General features: G+C 35.7%; 1 protein-coding gene across 3 annotated transcripts in view; it reads right to left on the bottom strand.

The window, feature by feature from the left end:
• Window positions 1-14,773, bottom strand: part of VCL (vinculin) — a 64,058-nt gene that overhangs the window by 22,539 nt on the left and 26,746 nt on the right. For 2 of the 3 annotated variants that reach the window (XM_082309350.1, XM_082309348.1), the window contains exons 3-7: window positions 11,653-11,803; window positions 9,585-9,693; window positions 7,032-7,154; window positions 6,596-6,756; window positions 648-738 (exon numbers count right to left, since the gene is read on the bottom strand). In XM_082309350.1, the coding sequence (XP_082165476.1) occupies window positions 648-738; window positions 6,596-6,756; window positions 7,032-7,154; window positions 9,585-9,693; window positions 11,653-11,803 (635 nt within the window). Of the gene's footprint in view, window positions 1-647; window positions 739-6,595; window positions 6,757-7,031; window positions 7,155-9,584; window positions 9,694-11,625; window positions 11,804-14,773 lie in introns of those variants that run through there. The other variant, XM_082309349.1, reaches the window with a different exon arrangement.

Below are 14,773 nucleotides of genomic sequence, written 5' to 3'. Positions count from 1 at the left end.
CAACAATTCACTTCCAACTTTTACAGCTGTATTATTTTGGCTTCAATTTCAGAGGAAGTCTTTCAAAGTCCAAATGGAACAGGCCTCTACCTGGTTTTATATGCTTTAAAGATGCATACAAAGGCAAAACTTTTATATAAGCAAAGGTGGCTAGTTACAGTATTTATGGCAGATTTTCATGTTAAAAATTTTATGTCAAGACTGAAAGGAAAATGCTTAAAGATTAACATTAGGCAAATCTAAAGTTATACCAATTTGAAAATACAAAAGGAGGGATTTTATGTATTAGCAACCACTGCAGTTAAATACTGTTCAATGCAATTTATGGGTTTTTGTTTTCACTAGTGGAATGAAAAGAAAAAACATGTATGTTACACAGAGTATATTATTTAGACAACTGCAAAGAAGCAAAACTTTCCAGGTCATTAAACACAACTTGTTCAATCTCCCGTATCTAAAGCAATTAATAAATACAGGCTCCTTCTGAATGATCCACTACATATGAGTTATTAATGCTTAAAGGCAATTTTGTCTTACACAACAGAATTATTCACAGCTTTAAAAATCAAAATATTTTGTGCTGTTTTTTTTGTTTGTGTGTGTTGGGTTTTTTGTTTGTTTTTTTGTTTTTTTTTTTTTAATATTACCTGGAGGTGCATTTGGATCTCTCAGCCAACCTTTTGCCTGGTTCATCTTTGAATCTATTAAGGCTAAAGCTCTTTTCATGGCTTCAGTGTCCTTTACAAAAGAGAAACCACCAAAATGATTCTCAAAAAAATCAAAGCACAAATAGTCAACACAGCCAAAGCAGACAGAAGTTCCATAAAGCACAGTTTACTTACAGAAACACGCCCATATAAGCAGTGCAAAACCCATTTTCAAACTAGCAGGTCATAATTGCTTTTTTCCCAATTAAGACAGACATTTTCGTTTCACTCAAAATGCAGAAAATATGCATGCAATTTTAGTGATTTTCCTATTCCTTTATTTACTAGTGTTTTAATTTCTAAAGTCAGAGCTCTAATAAGCACACGTCTTGGAGTTAGTTCCATTTTTTTCTTTAATGTACATCAGGGCACACAGAAAACTTGTCACAAAGAGATTAAACTTTCAAAAATGGAAATTGGCCAGTGAATTTTACTACTTACTTCTGTGTAAGAGGTTGTACATCTGCATTTTGCACCTGCTCTACTGCTTAAAGTCAAACCACTGCTATTTACAGAAAAATAAGACTGCCAGCTAATTCCGGGAATTCTCAGATATGGAGTTTAATGTCTTCAGAGACAAACTCATGTATTCACACGTGGTTGTTTTAAACTCAGAACTTCTCTGCCAGGAGCATCAGAGAAGCTGCTTCTTTGACTATTATGCTGCTATTATCCAACACCTCTTTGACTAGAGGAGATAAAACCATCCGGTTCTCATTTCTCTGCATACTCTGTTAATTGTTCATGTGTCATCTCTCCACTAGAGGCCAGAAGTTTTCTATCTTACACAAATGGAAAGACAGTGAAGAGAGTAACAAGTACCTTAAGTAGAAAGCTGGGAAAAAGCCAAAATAGCTTTTTAACACGCATGTCATGGAAATAATTTGAAATGCATCTGACATCCCATGATTAGTATACAGATGATGAAAAGAAGCCTGGCTCTTGCGCTATTAACTGAATTAGACTGTACACATCTAACTCTTATGAAGAGGAGCCTACTAGCATCGACAATCAGTATCTGGTACAGCATGTGATATCCTGACAACACTAAAGAACTGCCACATATTTGTGCAGTTGCCCATTCTGTGTGCTTAGTCTCAGAGATACATCACTGTAAACATTCTGGCATTTAAGCTAGTTTTACTCAGGCACGTTCGTCTGTCAGCTATTCATAAGGTGCTATAATGTAATTCAGCAACCGACATTCCAAAAGGTCACACGACACTGCTGGATATTTTTAAGGGCTCTTGAATCACAGCCTGAGAGACAGCACCAAAAGCAGAATCATTTTCACATGGAAGGTTGGTTCTCAAATCTAGAAACTGGGTCTTGGAGCTTAGATCAGGACCTGTTTGAAAAAACTTCAAAAGGGTAGAATACGCAGCTAGGGGTGGGAGGTGGGCACATTCTTTTAAAAGTCATCTTGTCAATAGTTTGAGAATTGTGCATTTAATATATGACAAGAGACAAGTAAAGAATCACTTAGGTATTCAAATGTATATAAAAACCTTGCTAGCTGTGAAGGTAGGTGTTAAAGCTTTCTGTTTTATATATGGGCTGAAGCTACTTTAGTTTGGAATGAATGGTCTACTGCAGGCCTGTCTACCCAGAAATAATTTGAAACAAAGAACTAACTGAATTTTTAAAAAGGCAACAGATGTTGCTTAGTGTGTTGATGAGATGATAGGTGTGGGATGGCTGAAAAAAGGAGAGTGTGGGGAAAACTGTCTTCACCCCTCCCTTTTTACTAACACAGGCTTTTGTGTTGTCTCAGCTGCCTGCAGAGTTGCAGTTTCAGCAAAACTATACAGAAGCCTCTAAATCTGAAGTCTTATATCAGGAGACAAAATCAAGGGTATTTTAACTTTTACGCTCATGATTTTGTAATTGCTAGCACTACCCAAGCAGTAACAGGATCCATCTGTCCGGGCATATGAAGGCTATATAACTGGATTGCTCTGCAGTGTAAATCTTGCTATCCTGTGTGGCTCTGCGCTCATGTTTGTAAAATACTGTTCCTTTTTCCTATTCAAAAAAATCTGGTGAAATCCAACTGTAGCAGTCGAACTATTCCAGGACAACTGCTCTTAAAGCACAGATTTCCCATCTTCCCAGCCCAAACTGCCATGGGAAGGAATCCCTCTCTGCTTTAGCCTGATAGAGAGTTTTCATTGCAATGAAACAAGTAATTTTTAAATAGGAAGTTAGAACGCATTCTTAACTAGGTTTGTTGATACTGCACTTTTGTTTCTGCCACAGTTGTGTCTGGGGTCAGATACTTGGCAAGCGACAAAGGTGTAGCAATCCTGAAATGCCTGGACTTTGCCACCAATTCAGGCTATTAAGCAGGAAGACAGAAGTAGCAATGTTCAATTTAAACAAAACAAAGCAACTTGCTCAAGCTCTTACTGCCTGAAAGTGTCTTGATATTCCTGATTTCTGGAGCTGTTTAAATGCCTTGTTCCTTCCTAAACAGCTAAGTACGATTAAAATTTTACTCTTTGGGATTTGCCAGCAGAATATCAGTTGCAACCAAGAAAGGAAAAAATCCTACAGCTATCCTGCAAAAAAGTTTCATATAGAGTAATTTTATCAGCAAAAAAGGATTCTTTCCCTCCTCTCCCCACAGTTCCCTGTTGGCAAAAGGGATTTCATCAACACAAGCAGCACTATTACTTTTTCAGAAGAGATAAACAACTTCAGTTAATCAAGTTAAACAACTAGGGCAACATTGTCTGAAGGAAAAAGAGCAAGTTATTTTTTTGCAAATCAGTTCCTAAAGCAAATGAGCACTTATTCAAGATACCTTTATGCATCACTTCTGCCACTACAAGAATTTTGAGATTATTGAGATTATTCATAGAGCAGGTAGTCTTGGCACTGCTTTGAAAAGGAGCAAAATAAATCCTACACAATCCCTTGTTGAATATAAAGCACAACCTCTGACTCAATAAAGTGGTCTAGTCTAGCAATATCTGCATTTCATTACCAAAGAAGGCAATGTTGAAGAAAATAGGCAAAGCCAGCCTTCTGGCAGAATAGATAGCTTAGTCATCATCCAGGGTTCAATCCTGCAATATACTAGATACTTCTCAGCTTCCTACAACTTTTAACTCCCTCCATTTCTATGGAAATGGAAGATGTTTGAATTGAGTATTACTTCAAGTTTAAAGATAAACACTAAGAAAATACAAGAGAAAGCTAAACTCCTCTGTAAAATTAAAAGTTCAAGGAAAAAAGGTACAAAGCTATGAATGGAAGAAATAAATACAGATTTTTTTTTTTTTTTCAAGATTTTGTTAGAGATCAGTATTTGCTCAATTCTATTTCAATTCCAAATCAGCACGCTATTTTAAAAAATCCAGTGTTGGTGCAAGCCAAGATTATTGCAATCCAGTAACAGTAATGTGCATTTCAGAGTGTGGAAAGACCAACAAAATAGTTTACAAAAAAGCCTACAACTCTGGCTCCATACACTTGTTCATTCTCCACTATCTCTATGTAGATTTTGGGATACTTCGATGTGTAAACAATTCAAGATAGGATAAGAAACATAAAATAAACTTCAACATCAACAGTAGCATGTACTACACAGGTAAAAATTCAAGGCTATGTATCCCCAAACACACCTTCCTCTGCTGCAGAAAAGCATGAGGAAAATACCTTTCCCTTGACCACCAGGCACAAAATGCATGCAACAGTAATTTCAAGTAGAATTAAAGAGTTCTTCCCTCTCCCTCCCAGAAAAATAAGTCAAACGTTAGATATATGCACAAATACAGGAAAAGGTTTGTAATAAGTGTGCATTAGCAAACTACTTCCTGCTTCTTCATCCCACTGCATTTTTCAACTCAAATTATTTGTCATAACTGTTTTGGTTAATGCCCAGTGCTACAGTTCCAAATTGTCAGCTTACCTTAATTGAAAAAACAAAATACAATTAAAAAGTTCTCAACTCAGAACTGAATGATACTTAGATTATGATCTCCAGAAGTCCCTTTCAACCCCATTCTGTGATATTTTCCATTTGGAAATACTGCTACTACGCCAACTATTGTCTTACTAAAATCCTTTATTAATCTGCCTCACTAGCAAGAGAAGTAAGAATTTCCTAAGGCTAAATTGCCAACTTTTTGCAACAGTCATTTTTTTTTACCATGAAAATTTCCAAATTTCTTGTGTAAAAAAAAAAACAAAACTGTATTTGTGTTTCATAAAATACAGGAATGCTTAAATCCAAAAATAAAACTGAATTGAAAAAATGCACATACAAAATCCAAGTTTTAGGCCTAGACCTGAAGAACACCAACCATTTGAACTGAAGGAAGGCTGCTGGTGAAATACTATGGAATAGACAAAATTCCTGATTTAATAAAGCTTTCTGGGCATGCAGAAAGCTTGTTCTGCATGACTGGACCCTTTATTTGTAGCTACAGAGACTAGTAACATAAATTACACAAAAGCATTCAGCAAGAACGTGCTCTAAAATCTTGGGCTAACTAATCAGACTCAGAAAGACAATCTTAATGCAGTTCAGCTTGCAACTACCATTCTCTTAGTGACAGCCAATTCTACATGTAGCTAGACAGAGCTATTAAGATCCTTTTAAAAGTTCCATGTGTGTATATATAAGTATGGTGTCACAGCTGGCACACAAATAAAAAGTTGCACAGCACACAGTCTGCACACAGCACAAAATCCCACATACATGCTTTTTTGGTTTTAGTACAAGGTAGAGGTGTAGGGTGTGGAAGAAAGCTTACCTTCTAAAGGTGAGAAAAGGGTAAGAAACAGGAGAACAAAAACAAAGATGCATAAAGTAGTCATAATAAGGAAGTGATAGTGACAAAATAACTCAAAAGGCAAACTAAGGGTCAAGTGCCAAACAATATAGGCCAAAGTGATTTTAATGTCTAGATTACATCAATGTTAGATTTTCTGCAAGATTTCATTTGTTAATAAGTCTGGCTTCGGGTCTCAATATCTTCTTTAAATATATTTACAGTTACTTGTTGCTTATAGCACTAATCCTTAAAAAAAATCCCTTCAGCAATTCACTTCAAGGTACTCAAAAAAATTGGCAGGAATTTCAGTTATGCAGGTACATTTATTTGTAAGCCTATAATAACACTTTTACAATTCTGTCTGTCAGACCTGCTTTATGGTCTGCCAGACATTTCAGTATCTTCAGCGGGTATCACTTAAGAGCACCATTTAACTTGAGGTAAGTGGTTGCAGTTGCTTGCACAGCTTAACACTACTGTTGTTAGGAACCAATACTGTCCGTATGCCAGCTTCGCAGACATCATACTTATCCAGAAAGGCTGTTCAACATAACATCTATTTCTTTGAGACAAGGCAAACACCTGCAATTTACTCCCATTGTCCAGACTAAAAATGGAGCAGGGGAAAAGGAAGAAGTATTCAAGGAGGGATCCCCAAAAATTGACTAAAACTTGTCAACCTCAGGCCTTTTGCACAAGGAACATGACAGCAACCTATCTTTTCTAGTAATGCCTAGGAGAAAAATCTCAGGTAATCTCACTTATGAAAGCCTAGCTACAAGACCAGTTTAATGTATAAAATGATAGCTTTTCACTTAACTTTCCTCTGTCAAATATGATTATGTAGCCACTGAACCACCTTCAAATACCATACTCCTCTAACTTAGCTTATTGAGAGAAAGCTAATTTTGAAAGATACATTAATACCATCATCTCTGAAGATGTTGTTTGACCTTGAAGGGATCATACGATGTGATTACAAAGTGTTACAAAACTGATACACAAATACATATTTCAACAGTCCCAAAAACACAAGTTTATAAAGTGTACAACACAGTAGATAAAAATTAGACTTCTATATACAAGCATAGGTGTGAAACATACCTTGCTTGCCCAGGCATCTTCATCCCAGGAAGTGAGTTGTAATACACGGATTATTTCATTTATCTCAGCACTCATCTTCTCTACTGTGAAATTGCGATTTTTCAATGCCTCTTCTATTCCCTGGCTTTTAGAATTTTTCGTGGTTACAAAAATCTTCATAGCTGTGAAAATACCATAGATTAGAAAAAGGTACATGCAAGATACGACCAATGCTAAGGTGACCTCCTATTGCATTAGTACAGAGGTAGTACATTTTATTTTGCATGGACCATTTTATCTCAAAGAGCTTGTAGCTTTAATACAAGAAGCACAGTTATTTGCGATCAGTACAGAAGCAATGTCAAGGCTGTTATTTTTAATAAACATAAGACACTGGAACTCCAGCTCAAAATAGACAGCAATTCAGAGTGATATTAAAAATTAAAGCCGAAAATACCTGAAATAAGTACTGGCAATAGCTCCTTCACGGTATTCATGGAGTTTACGAGCATAACCCTATGTTCCTGATGAGTTAATTCCTGTTGTCTCTCATCAATCATTTTGGCCATTTTTGTCATTCCTAAAGATTAAAGTAATTGAACACAGTCATAAATAAAGAAATGTAATATTAAGTCTAATTTGCAACAGTTGAGCTTTCTAAACAAGAACAAAATGTAATGAGTTATGACAACTATAATGAAGTTTAAAACTTCATTTTTATATTAGCAGCTGCTACTTAAAACACATTCCTGATGCTTCAGAGAAACTACTGATTCAAAACCTAGCCACTATGCAAAGCAGAATGGAATCCTCAAAATTCTTGATTTAAAATCCTAGCAATAAAATAGGAAAATACCCAAAATGACTACTTTAGGACATGAAGTCACTTCACGAACTCTGGAAGCTAATTTACAGGGGTTTTTCCCTTTTTTTGTTAAGATTTCATCAAAGCCTTAATTGTGAATGGCAGAAAAAGGAAACATCAGGGATTGGTTTGTTTGCCTTGAGGTTCTACCAGAGTTCAAGAATTGTATCTATTTATACTTCAGTTCTGCTAGAAATATTTCAGTGCTCTAAAAGTGTGGAAAGAATTAAATTTATTCTAGAGCAAATCTATTTTCAATAGCTAAGACTTGTAAAGTTTACCACACAGCACATGTGGAAATTTTAGACACAGCTTCCTAAAAAATTAAGCTGATTTAAATTGGTGCTGTTGTGGTCCCACTCTCCCTTTCTCCTACAGGGAAAAAACTGGAAGAAAGCTCTGTACTCTTTGGCTGAATTACTTTTCTGCTGGTTAGCATCTTCAGCATCTTAATATAACAAAAAGGTTAAATGAGCTTTAATGACAACACTAAAAAGTAGTAGAATCCCTGCACTGACAGCATAGAGGGGTAAATTGTGCAGAACCACCTTTCCTTTCAAATGACAAAAGCCTAAATAGGTAATCATGTTCTCCTCTCTACTTCCAACATAAAACCTATAAGCACTTTGCTGATTTTAAGTGTACATGCTCATATTCCTATTATTTATATAGTGCTCATATTAACAGTTAAGTTCAGGTGCCCGTTGATACAGCTGAAGAGAACAAGGACTACAGGCTTAAAAAGTTTTGTGGGCATGGGCTGTTAAGTGTCGAGCAGTATTTACCTGAGGCAAAGACAGTGCTTCTACAGCATGCCAGAAGCACAAGATTAATTATTTATTCAGAACAGCATGAGTTTAGAGAAGATTATTTGCAATAAAGGTACAAGCCTACATCTCACTTCTAAGAAATTAACATACTTGCCCAACACCTATTACTTCTATCATATGCACATAACAGCAAATTATGTCTGTGAGGTTCAGTGAAAAGTCCCAAATGCTTGTGACTGAGCCAAATAGGGTAAACTGAAGTTTGGGGAAACTTCCATTTTAAAGACATGGAAGACAATGACCACAGAGAAACCGAAATTGTATACCAAGTAAAAGAACAAGTTTCACGGAAAGAGATGATTGCCCTTTTTGCTTCATCTTTTCCCGTTCAAAATGAGGCAAATCTATTTAGTTGAAGGTAACTTCTCACAGGACAAAGAAAAGTTTAGAGAACACTATACCTTCATATGGAACTTAAAGTTTTTCACATCTATAAACAGGGTAAAGTATACACAAGTTAAATAAAAACAGGATAATCTACAAACATGCTTTGTGACATGAGAGCTGCTAGTCATTTTATCTATGAGCTAGTTATTCTTACACTACATATGTATTCTTATTTATATATATAAAGTACTAGCTAGATTCTTGCTCTGTTTATATAAGCATTCTTTAGTTCAGTGTAACTTTAATTGCAACATCTTCCTACATTATCACCACAACATTGCAATTTTATAGAATGCTTTCGTTAAACACCTAAACTAGTTAATGCTTGCTGAAACGAAAGCATATGGAGTAGTAGATGACAGAGATTAATGGCAGGTTTCCTGTACAGCAACCCAGTGCTTCACTTACCAATCGCTTACTTCCACCAGTGAAAGTGTGAGTTAACAGAGTGAAGTAACAAGTAGCGAAAGAGCATCAAATAATGAATAAAAAGAATTTTTGTAACAGCTGTGCTTTTGTATTATACTGCAAGACAGTTATTTCTGCAACCTCATTAAGAGGTTAATACATGATATGTAGCTTATACTACTCTAAGAAATTTCTAGTAGGCCTAACCATCTCAGTACAGACATTTTATCAGCTTAATGCATGCTTACTTCCCTCATATAATACACTGTAGGAAAAGTACAGTACATATCATTTACCAACATCCTGACTCTTCTGCATTCTTAAGAGAGAATGTGAATCAGAAAATAGTCATCATTCACGCTCTAGTTTAAAACTCTTTCAAACAGACACTTTCAAAGCAACTGTTTTATCCTTGTCCAAACACTTGAAACTTGGGTGAGGAAGGTGCTGGAGGGGGGAAAAAAAGGCAGTGGAAAAGACTATACTTAGTATGTTTATGATAGGCTGTAGCAAATCAAACCTGGCCCTAGATTCTTTGTGTATGTCACCAAATCCTCCATAGTCTCTACTACTTCCGCCACAGTCAGATATTCCAATATTCCTTTGCAGACACGGATGATTTTACGGACCTAAAAAAGGAATTTCCATCCTTTATTAGACAAAGCTAAGTTACACTTGAATTAGAAATGCAAGCCTATTATTAGAACAGAACAGGTATAGCATTTGCTAACATGACATATGGGCAATCACGAAGGTCTGGGATACTGATTAAGTTACCCACAATTACTCAAGAGTGCTGTATTGACAAAGACAATATTTAATCAGCATTCCACTAGTCAAATGCAAAATCCTACTTCCAGTGTTTTCACTTTGTATGATAAATGAAGGATAGCATTGAGAAAATAGGTTATAAGGAAGTGCCTTTAAGTATGCTGGCATGCTTAAACTTTTTCATTGCAATTTCATCAATAAAAAAAATATTTAACTTAAATCACAAAGCAAAACTACATAGAAAGCAGACTCCAAGCTTTCAGAGGAAATGTTATTCACCATAGAGCTTTACATATGGATAAAGCATTATCCAGCATTCCAGTGGGAAAGGTAGATCCAACATCTTAAGCTTTCCAGAAAAATCTGTGAAGACTGTACTTTCTTCACCTCTGGACATCTGCCTCAGCTTAACATTTTCAGTTCATACTTGATTCCAAAACAGAGTTCTTTGTCAGTTAGTTAATCTTCTAACCTCCTGAACCACATTATTTCTGACAACACCACATACAATTCTCACTGAAGAATGAGTTAATTAACATTTAATTCATATCAACCACAAGCAGCGTTCAGTCCCTAGAACAGATCATAGTTTCCTCAAACTCATTTCAGTTTTGTCTCAATGTTAGTTTATCTTGAAACATAGTAGGATTATGTATAGTAGGATTATGTAACAGAGCCAAGTTTTGTATTTGTGAAAAGTCAATCATTCCAGACTAATATTTTTCTTTTAGTTAACATGCAGTTGTCAGAGACTAGTTCAATGAAGCATTAACTCCACAGAAGTCAACTCATCTTCTAAACACTGGAAGCAGGGAGATTAAAGGCTATTAACTTCCTTGCAATTCTGTCCTATAACACTTCTTAGTATCTATTAAAAACCACTTAAAATAATGTGTAATCACAAGTGCCACGGAGAAATCCCATAGCATTCTCCTCATTTCAGAGGAATGTGCTAACAGTACCATGAGCTGATTAAATGAGAGAAAAGGATGCCCTGTTAGACTACTCAGAACAGCAGGAAGAATAACACAATTTCATACACTAACAGATTGTTGCACAGGTAAAATTTAGAATTAACATCAGCATTTCTAACAGTGTGAGGTTCATTTCCTCATAGTAGCATGATATTTGCTATTTAGAAACAAGCAAGACTCCACATTCCCAGAAAGAGGATCACAAGAGTAAGTAAGATTTGTAACAAAGAAACACTTTCAAACACAAGACACTCAAACTCCTTTAAGTTTCCTTGCAACTCTGAGTTTTTGTCCATCTGAGGATGGACAAACAGCACCTCTGAGCCACTTTTTGGCTTGTGCAGCAGCCAAAATGTAGCAACTGTGACATCTATCAGAACACATCTTCTGGCTAACCAGCCAGACAGTCCAAATTTGTATTACCTCCCATACCCCAAGACCAATTAAATTGCTACAGCTAATGACTCAGACATGTTAGGAAGTGGCCTAGGGCTTTGCAGTGAAGGTATACAGAGAATATAAGGATCAGTAATGGGTATGGTGAAGGGAATACAGAAAAGTGTCAGCAAGATGTAAGACAGGGTTGATGGAATCTGGCCTTTTTGAGGAATAATCACAGGCTACACCTACACATCATGTCATACAAAGGTGCTCTTAACAAAACAGAGCAACAAGCCTAAGCTTCTTCTGACAGGAATGCAAAATATGCTTCCAATCGGGCTAAAACAATCAAAAATACATTCATCTACTCAATAGTTTAGATTAGCTAATTCAGTTAGGTGAATATTTGAATTAATAATACTATTGTGCAGATACCTATGCCAGTCATGTTGGGATTCCTACCTCCGCTTCATCAAATGTCAGCAGTAAGTCTGACGTTCCAGAAAGGATGCCTCTTGATCCATCAATTAGATAGTCACGAGCTGGTACTGAATAAGGATCTGCCTGCAGCATCTGGGCTGCCCGAACAAGTTTGGTGCAGGCGTTCTCCACTCTGTGGAAAGTCATCAGACAAAATTTGCTGATTAGTTTCTGTCTGTATGACAACAGACTTGAGAAAATGCTGGATTTGTTTTTAACTTTACTACTTAAAACACTGCAAGCAAACTGATCATTCTACACCTTTACAGTTTAAAAGGCAAGGGTATTTATTGTATTTATTTTAACAAGAAAGTAACCAGCAACTGTACAACACAGTTTTTCAGAAGTCATGCAATCTTCCAATGTAGGGAAGTATTCCATGTACAGCAGTCAATACAGTGTCATTAAGGAGAGGTCCCAACATGGCAAAACACCTTTCATTCTTAATGACAAGAGCAGGGGACAAAACAGTTATTCTTTTAGGACTTCACAATCAAAGTAATCGCTAACCTTTATCAGCTTTGTATTTGCATTGTCATTCAAGAAGCAATTGCTATTAATAAATATTAAATGATAGCACACATTAAGACAAAAGAACATAGTATTAAGAAAACCAAGACACTGTGCCCTGCTTATTGAAGCTGTAGTCCAGCTCTTCAGAGTCTGTTAACACTCATGACAGAAATAGCATTTCAAATAGCTGCAAGATTTAGTGATAAGGTATGAATTTCAAATGCAGCTTGCAATTCCACACTTAAAAACACAAAGGAGGTTTTGCAAGATATTGCAGTATGTAATTACAGCAACACAGAAGGTACTACAATAAGCAAATGAGCTCTGAAATTAGGTTCCATCAAGCCATTTAACACAATAATTTTAAAATATCAAGAACTGGAACATTGAAAAGCTTTCGGTTTTGTTCTCTTGTTGTAATTAGTTCATGACAGCTTAGAGAAATACAAAATTCAGACTTTACTTCCATGTTAGCTATGCTATTCACGACTGTACTTATTGACTACACTGATTGTGACTTTCCTCCATTCTCTCCTGTTTCTTTGACAGAAATGTAAGCGTAGTCTAATACATAGGCTCTATGCACAAGTGCCATGTGCTCATTCAAGTTACATGAGGTTCCAAGAAACATTAAACCCTTTTATTACAGCAATACTATCTCTTATCACAACTTTTTCATGCTTGTAATATAGCCTATTTTCTACTGACCACTTGGACACACTCTTTTATCATACTTTGTTAAGTACTATTGGAAAGTTACACAGTTATCCCACTTTCTCCCCGACATTCCTTGTTAACACAAATGGCAGAACATAATGGTTACATATAAATTTAACTATACTAGAAATAAGACACTCATTACAGGAAAATATACATTTTCAGAAAGTAAAGTTTTCAGCTAATGGTTCCCTAGAGTAGATCGAATTGGGCCAGCTGACCTTATCATAACCTGCTCTTTAGCGAGACATCTGCTCAGCACATCAGATGGTGGTAACTCATAACCGAGTAAGAAAATACAGGAGGACTTCAAGACAAAGTGGGGCCGGTCTGCTCATTACTATGCAATGTACTTAGTTGTATTATCAAAGTCAACTGACTTCACTAAATTAGATTTCTGCATTTGCTTCTCAAATTTATTCTTTTCAACTCTGCCAAGAAAGGGATTAAACAAATAACCTATTCAGCCGGCTCAGAGCTATAGGCTCAGAAATACTTAATTTCCTACAGTTCAATTTCATGGTCATGTGCTTAATACTAATGATTATCTCAAGGCTGGCTTTTTCATTTGTAAAGAAAGGCATTAATATGAATGTGTATTACCCCAGAAGTCACCATAATTAACGAAAATAAAGTTTCTAAAGATTCAAAGTTTTCTTTTACAGTTTTTAGAGTTGAACCTCCGAAAAGTAAACATGCATTTTACTTGTACAATGTCCATTTTGTATAAACTTCCCAATGCATTTGAAAGACTTCAGGAGTGTGCACTATGTACAAAAAAGCAGAGTGGTGTTTAAAAACCAGACACCCTCCAACCCCTGCAAAGCATACATGCTAGGGAACAAAAGATTAGAATTTGGGGAAAAAAGTAATTGAATTACTTTAATAAAAAAAACAAACAAAACACAACACTAAAAATATTCACTGCAATCAACCACTTGTTCTATCACAAGAATCAAACACATTCAAAAGTTTTTAATAGAAGTTCATTGCTACAGTGAATTTTCTAATCCCTGTATTATATTGTAACCTAAAAAAACCAACTTTATAAAAAAATGTATATTTATTTTTGAGGCGTGGTTACAATAGCTATGTTAACACCAGCCAAATTCTTTGTGGAGAAGACTCAGGTCATAGTATTTCCAACCATACTACTTTTGGTAGTCAACCAGCTTCATTCCTGTCAGTGTCTCCTTTATTAAAGGTGAGGGAAAAAAAATTAGCTTATGTTAAACTACCATTTTAGTTTTTAGGTTTTAGGACTGACTTCTGCTTTTCCCAGAGATGCCCGCTCAAAAATGCCAAGCAATGCCTTTGATGCTTGAATAATGCTTGTTTCAATTTCTAATCATTTAAGTTGTAGTGAGTTTACTCACTACAGTTTAGATTACTTGCAGTTCTAGAAATATAAAATAAAAAGCAAATATTTTACATTAACATTAATTTGTTAATACAGTTACCAGCAATGCAGCTCCAGCTTGGCTACCAAAATAATGTTAATATGGAACAGCATTACTGCTTGATTTATTAAATGAGTTTGCATGTGCGAGTTAAATGCAGATATATTTTTATTCTCGGCGTAAACAAATCAGGTGTTACCCTATTCTTTGCCTACAGATTACAGCTTTTTCTTTTTACAGTTTACTTCTTTACAAGAGAAGTGTAACAAGTAATATGAATACATTGCAAAACATCTGATGTAAATTTTATGCATTACTCATACTCCCTGGTGATTAAGACAATTAAGATAAAGAACACAGCATTTTTTAACTCTAGGTCAATAGTTCCAATGTGGTTTATGGCAGTAGCAAGCAAAGAGATGCATGATAGCTTCTCAGCAGCCAAATTATTTTGCTGCACAATCACACTCCGA

The sequence above is a fragment of the Platalea leucorodia genome (genome assembly GCF_965183815.1).
Source record: "Platalea leucorodia genome assembly, chromosome: 4".
NCBI lineage: Eukaryota > Metazoa > Chordata > Aves > Pelecaniformes > Threskiornithidae > Platalea > Platalea leucorodia.
The sequence above is the reverse complement of the archived record's forward strand: the minus strand, read 5'-3'. Positions and strand labels throughout refer to the sequence as shown.